The following is a 6,341-nucleotide window of genomic DNA, read 5'->3' as shown; positions in this document are numbered from 1 at the left end:
CAAATAAAATGCTTTTTTCTTCTCCTTCTGTGTAAAAGTTTTTGTTATACTCGGTGTTTGGTGAACTACGTGGCCTCATGCACACCACTGTATTTTGTATCTGTGTCTGATCTGAATTTTTTACGGATTGCACACAGATCCATTCATTTCTATAGGACCACAAAAAAACAGACAGCACACGGATGTCCTCGATGTGCCGTCCGCATCCGTGTGTCCGTTATGCATATTATAGAATGTGTCTCTGCAGATACATGGTCTGCAGACCACAATACGGACATGTGCATGAGGACTAACTGAGGTTTTATCTGTCCGATGGCAGTGTCCCCACAACAAAGCATTGCCAGTGTGAATGTCACTGTACTTCATGGACATTATCCTGTGCACCAGGTCCCATAGGCCCATAGTATGGAGAAGGAGGTTCCCTTTCACCACCGCTTCCTCTTTAGGAAGAAGTGAAATTCAGTTTAGTGTGAGCTGCAGACGAGTACACAGCTAAGGAGCAGCGCTGACTGGGAAATCATCTTACCCTGTGGATTACAAACCCAAAAGTGACAATCTATGTGCTAGGAAAAGCAAGAGAAGACAGCCGAAAGTTTAGCGACCACAAAGTAGGATTTCAGAGCATTGGTCAGTGAAGGTGTCATGAAATCGGCTTGTGACTGACACAGATAGGCACTGATTACTAGTAGTGTTGAGCGAACTTGTGTTTTAAGTTCGGCGTCTAAAGTTCGGGTTCGGGTTATCGAACAATCGAGTTATGGATTCCGTTACCACGGACCATAACAGAATTTAGAATCCATAACGCGATTCTTCGATAACCCAAACTTTAGACGCCGAACTTAAAACACAAGTACGCTCAACACTAATTACTAGGAGTTGTCACCCGTGAGCAGTTTATTGGAGTTCACACAAGTTAGTAGATATTCAAAGTTCCCATATTGAAGCAAATCCAGAAAAACGCCTGAGCTTGTTCTCACATCTCCCAACATCTGACTACTACCCCCAGTCTCAGAGATCCAGAGACACATCCGGCCCCTCCCCTGTCTGTACTATCACTAGCAGGGGCTGGGTTTCATTACCCCCGTTGAGAGAGGAATGCTTTCAAGCATGGCCAGACCCCTGTAGAAGTGTAGAGTTCCCAAATCTAACATTTTCTGAGGATCATAGAGGTCATCAGCATACCTTATCTCTGGTACCACAACCCCCATTATGTAATACAACACACAGTGACTAATAGAAGAAGCACATTTACCAGAGATATACAAAATCATAGGAAAATGACAGTCCACTGTGACAGAAGGTACCTGCTTACACCCTGGATATAGGATTCTCTGCATGGTGTGGGAGCAAACAACCCTTAGGTTTCCATCATAGCCAAACGATAGAAAGGGCCCTCTGTTCAGAGATGTATTCTACTGAGGATACTGATATGAGGACAGAACTACAACTCCAAGCATGTCCCGACTATTATTAAGGTGCATCAGTAGACATTATAGGAAGAGTGGTATAAGAGGAGAGAACTACAACTCTCAGCATGACCACACTATTACTATGGGGCATCAGAAGACATTATAAGGAGCAGGAAATAAGAGGACAGAGCTACAACTCCCAGAATATCAGTGTTGCTCCTCCCCGGGCATACGATGTATGTAGATTTTTAGTACCTAATCCTTCTCTACAAGTGACTCTCCTACGCAGGCAATAGCAGAAATAAGAAGATCCTCGGTTTACTGAATCTGTGGAGCAGCCTCTTGGTTTAGTGCTGATACTGTGAGATGGGGAAGCAGCTCTCATTGTTTGAACACTGTGTAGATTAAATTAAATGTTCTGGACAGACATTCTGCTGTTTGGCCACAAGATGCCGCTGTTTCCTAAACACAGCTACAGACTGCATATATATCTCCATATTCATGAGAGAGGTGGGGATTTACACAGAGTCTGGAGAGGAGAGTAAGAGAGAGCAGCCATCTTAGAGGGAGGTGAAACTAAGAAACTGTGTGAGCAGATAATCTGATGGCATCCAGGTGTCACTGCTGTGGTGTCTGGAGCCTCTTCTTCTCTCTGGTATCAGCCATTTCTCCAGAATCCCCCTTTATCCCCGGTGGTGGAGGCTCTGAGAAGTGGGGTCTCTCCAGGAGCAGTAAGTGCGGTTCTGGATCTCACTAATGCTCTTGTCCCTGGAGGATTTCCAGCCTCTCCTCTCCTCATAAAGGCGCCTGCAGTACTAGAAGCCTCCAGCTCCTCCAATTCTCTCTTCTTCTAAATGACCACCAAGGATGGACAGGAAAGAGATCAGCAGAAGATTATTAGACTTTACTTTGGAGATCATCTCCCTGCTGAGCGGAGAGGTAAACTTTTCTAGATTTCTCTCCTCTTTATTGTATTCTGTAACAAGTCAGACATCGGGAAGGAGAATCCATCATAGGAAGTGATAGGAAGAGTCCAGGGTCCTGGAGAACGGCCTCCAGACCTCCCAAGTGACGGAGAACCTGAAGAACAGCCTGTCAAGGCTTTTGGTGAGCACCGTGACACGGTTGCTGTGCACACTGTTGCCGGTGGCAACGTGTTGTGTTCAGTGTGCACGTGCATTTCCTCTTTAAGTTGTTTAACCCCATGACCACCAGACAGGAGGAATGTCTTCCTTAGTGTGGAACTGAGTGTGGTCTCTAGGCTCTATTTATCCTGGTGTTTTGAGCCTGAGATCAGGTTTTGCCTCCAGCCTTGGTGTGTGTTGGAGTGTTGATGTTCCTGGATTCCATCTGTCCAGTCTGTGGGCCATCGTAGTAGAACATCAATGTCTATGTTCTATCCTCTACCCTTACCTGTTGTTGTGATTGGTGTGGGTTTATGTTATGGGTGTGTGGTGATGTCTTGTTTGGTGTACTATGTCTGGCATGTTTGGTGTTATGCCCGGCATGGTTGCTAGCCATCCCCTTGTCTGTATACTCCTCCGGAAGGGGGCCCCATTGGTTTCCCGGAGGGGTGAACCTAAAGATTATGAGCAGCCTTGCCTTGAGCCACCTTGCATCCGGTATCCACATGGGGGTCCAGGTTGTTTTGGTGTCGTTGTTGCATCTTTGCTGCGGCAGGTAAGTGTTGTTCTGGTGTGCTGTTGTTTCACTGGGTGCTTACCTGCCGTTCAGTTGCTGCTCCATCTATCTTTCTTCCATCTGTTACGAGGCCGATGTGAGACCCTGGTTCTTCCGTATTTTGGAGGAACAGGTGGTCTCTTGCCCTGTCACCTTACCTTAGGGTTTCTTAGGGATTCCAAGGTTTTTAGAATCCTGAGTATGTGCTCTTCTACCATCTGGGTCGGCTCATATAGCTAGGAGACCACGACCGGATTTAGGGATGCGTTAGGAGGTGACCTGCTCCCTTTTCCTGTTTCCAGGCTTAGTAACAGTTCCCATAATACAGTGGGGAGTTTCCCCACTCCCCATCGTGATACAGCCACCAGTATGGTCGGTGATACATCATGGGGATGAATAGTCATGTTGTAGGAGCCATGAGAAGGTAAGTACCCAGGAGGAGAGAAAGCAGAGGAGGAGATGGCCGGAGTGTGGCCTGGAGGGAGGATTTCTACCACTAGTCTGACATCTAGATGATACTGGACTATAACAAGGAGGCCTCCACTACATCTAGAGGAAAGAAGGTTTCTCCACCGTAAGAGCAGTGAGACTATGGAGCTCTCTGCCAGAGGAAGGAGTCATGGGGGGTTCTCTAGAAGAGTCCAGAAGGGGCCTGGAGGTCTGGAGGGTAATAATATTCCAGCTTCTAGTGACTAGATTACTGGAGATGGGGGCATGATCCAGGGAGGGATTCTGATTGTAGATCTGAAGTCAGGAAGGAATTTCTTTCCATAAGTGTCTCTCTCCATCCACAGGATTACACCATAGTGAAGAAGACATTGGGGGGGACTCCCATCATCCATGAGTCAGGAGGGTGGAGCAAGACCCCCATCACAGAGCCTCCTCCCCTCATGCATGAGCAGAAGATCCTAGAACTCACCCACAAGATGATGGAGCTGTGGACTGGAGAGGTGAAACTGCTGGGAATGCTGGGAAATTCTCCAGTAACAGCACTGGAGGGGTCTGGGTGATGACAGTGTCATTGTGTTGTCAGGTTCCTGTAAGGTGTCAGGATGTGGCGGTCTATTTCTCCATGGAGGAGTGGGAGTATATAGAAGGACACAAGGATCTGTACAAGGAGGCCATGATGGAGGCTCCCCGGCCTCTGACATCACCAGGTAAGAAGAGACGAGGTGACAAGAGGCCGTGTTAAAGCCTCAGTCCGGTCATGTGCAGTGTGTACACGCGTGTAATGGCATGTGATGTAGGAGCTCCACATGTTATTCTCTGGTCACATCACGTTAGAGCCTACATTTCCCATATACATCACACTTCTCCATAGGCTCCATCCCCCTGACAGATATAGTATCCTCTTGGCCTCCATCGGCCGGTACAGTAGATGACACTATTCTATACAGAGGATCCTGCAGGAGAACTTGCGCCGTGCCGTATACATGGGGCTTATGGGTGACGTCTGCCCCTGTGTGACTATATAGAATGATAGGACTGTACAGGGGAGACGTCACCTCCTTCTATCAGAGATCTACGTTAGGAAACCCTCCTGATATCTACCTCTGATGGAAGGCTCAGACGTGGTGTGAACACATCCTTATTCCAGTAGTTCTCCTCCCTTTATGTCTGGGATCCTCTAGTCACTCCATAAGCAGAGAAGACACAAGGTGCTATACGTGTCTGGAGGAGAAGGTGGGATCTCCGGGCTCTTCTCTCTCCTCCTCCAGTCTGTGGTCCTGTCAGAGCGGATATGTGTCTTCTAGCAGTAGATGTATGGCCGGAGTGTTCTAGCTGCGGAGGCTCCACAATATGTCATGGGCTCCGTTTTCTCTTACTCTGAGGATCTGCTCCAGGATACATAGGAGTGGGGTGACATGGGGGGTGCAGATGAATCGGGCAGCCTGAGGGGGTGACAGACGTCCCTGATCAGCGGCCGATGCCTTAGCTCCACACACACGTTCCTCGCTTTACTGTACTGCTGCATTAGGGTGTGTTCACACATGACAGGTTTGTTGTAGAGGTTTCTGCTCCTGAAATCCGTCCCATATATGTGAAGGTGGATGTTCCTGCAGCAGGGGATGGATACAGCGGTGGACGCCATCAGACCGGCCGGGGTTATTCCTCTCTGTTATCAGCAGCGGAGCACAGTCTGCTCTGGTTATAAATGATCCGACCTCTCCTGTAAGAAGGCGGAGGATGGGAGTCATCTGTGGATAACGGGGACTTAACCCATTAATGACCAATGAGGTACATGAACGTCACTGGTCAGGAGGGAATGTGAGGAGCGGGGTCAGGAGTTGTGATACAGAGATGACACCCAACAAAAGATGTTGTGGTCAATAACATCCACTGCAGCTGGGTAGACATGGGGGCTTCCTTTGTCCACTGATTGTTTCCTTCTCTGCAACACAATTTTCAGGCACTGGTCGGTGGTAATGGCATCCTGAGACATAATGAAGGCCCGCCATCTTGTTTCTTCTGTTATACCCTGCCTCTGGAGTCAGTATAATTGCAGGTCCAGCTCATAGAAGACTAAAGGAAAATAAAGCTTTTCAAAATATTAATAAATGATAAAATAATAAATAATTTTTAATAAATAAAAAAATTACATTTTTTTTTTACTATTTATCTTAAAGAAATCAACGTAGTCTGTACGGTCGTGTTCAAAAATGTCCAAATATTAAAATACCACCTTGTTAATCATGTGCAGTGAATACCGTAAAAAATCCTGGTTTCCCCCAAAATATTGGAATAAAGTATGACCAACAAACTCCTATGTGCCCCAAAATGGTGTCAATCAAACTGACAGCTCACCCCACAGAAAATGATCCCTCGTCCAGCTCCATCGACGGAAACGTAAACCAGTTTTGGAAGTTAGAAAATGACGATATTTATTTTCAGAGGATAAATATGTGACCACTGAGACCCCTCTGATCATGAGAACGAGGGTCCCGTGTCCTCCTTGTGGATGTAACAGACGTTCTCACAGATATCTCCAGCATTTCCACTGACCGTGACTGGAGCAGCAGACATCTACAGCCACCGCTTCATCCATGTGAGGACCCAGAACCCCTGTTCTCATGATCTGTAAGGGTCCCAGCGGTGGGATTTCAATGCGGGGTGACTCGATTATCTTGGGGTTTGGTAGAAAGTTGGTGAGGAGCAGAACATTGTTATGTAGGTCCTGATCACTAAACCTAGAAGTGAAGGAACAGAGAGAAGACTCTGATCTATAGACAGATCTACAGGAGGCCGTGTCTT

The 6,341-nt window shown here is 47.2% G+C and overlaps 1 protein-coding gene across 1 annotated transcript in view; it reads left to right on the top strand.

Moving 5' to 3' along the window:
- The first annotated feature begins 4,015 nt into the window (after window positions 1-4,015).
- Window positions 4,016-6,341, top strand: part of LOC120997662 (zinc finger protein 282-like) — a 394,601-nt gene continuing 392,275 nt past the window's right edge. Inside the window, exons 1-2 of the mRNA XM_040427858.1 lie at window positions 4,016-4,039; window positions 4,123-4,246. Of these exons, the coding sequence (XP_040283792.1) occupies window positions 4,016-4,039; window positions 4,123-4,246 (148 nt within the window). The remainder of the gene's footprint in view (window positions 4,040-4,122; window positions 4,247-6,341) is intronic.

The sequence above is a fragment of the Bufo bufo genome, chromosome 4 (genome assembly GCF_905171765.1).
Source record: "Bufo bufo chromosome 4, aBufBuf1.1, whole genome shotgun sequence".
Lineage (NCBI taxonomy): Eukaryota > Metazoa > Chordata > Amphibia > Anura > Bufonidae > Bufo > Bufo bufo.
This window is presented reverse-complemented; position numbering and strand designations above follow the sequence as displayed.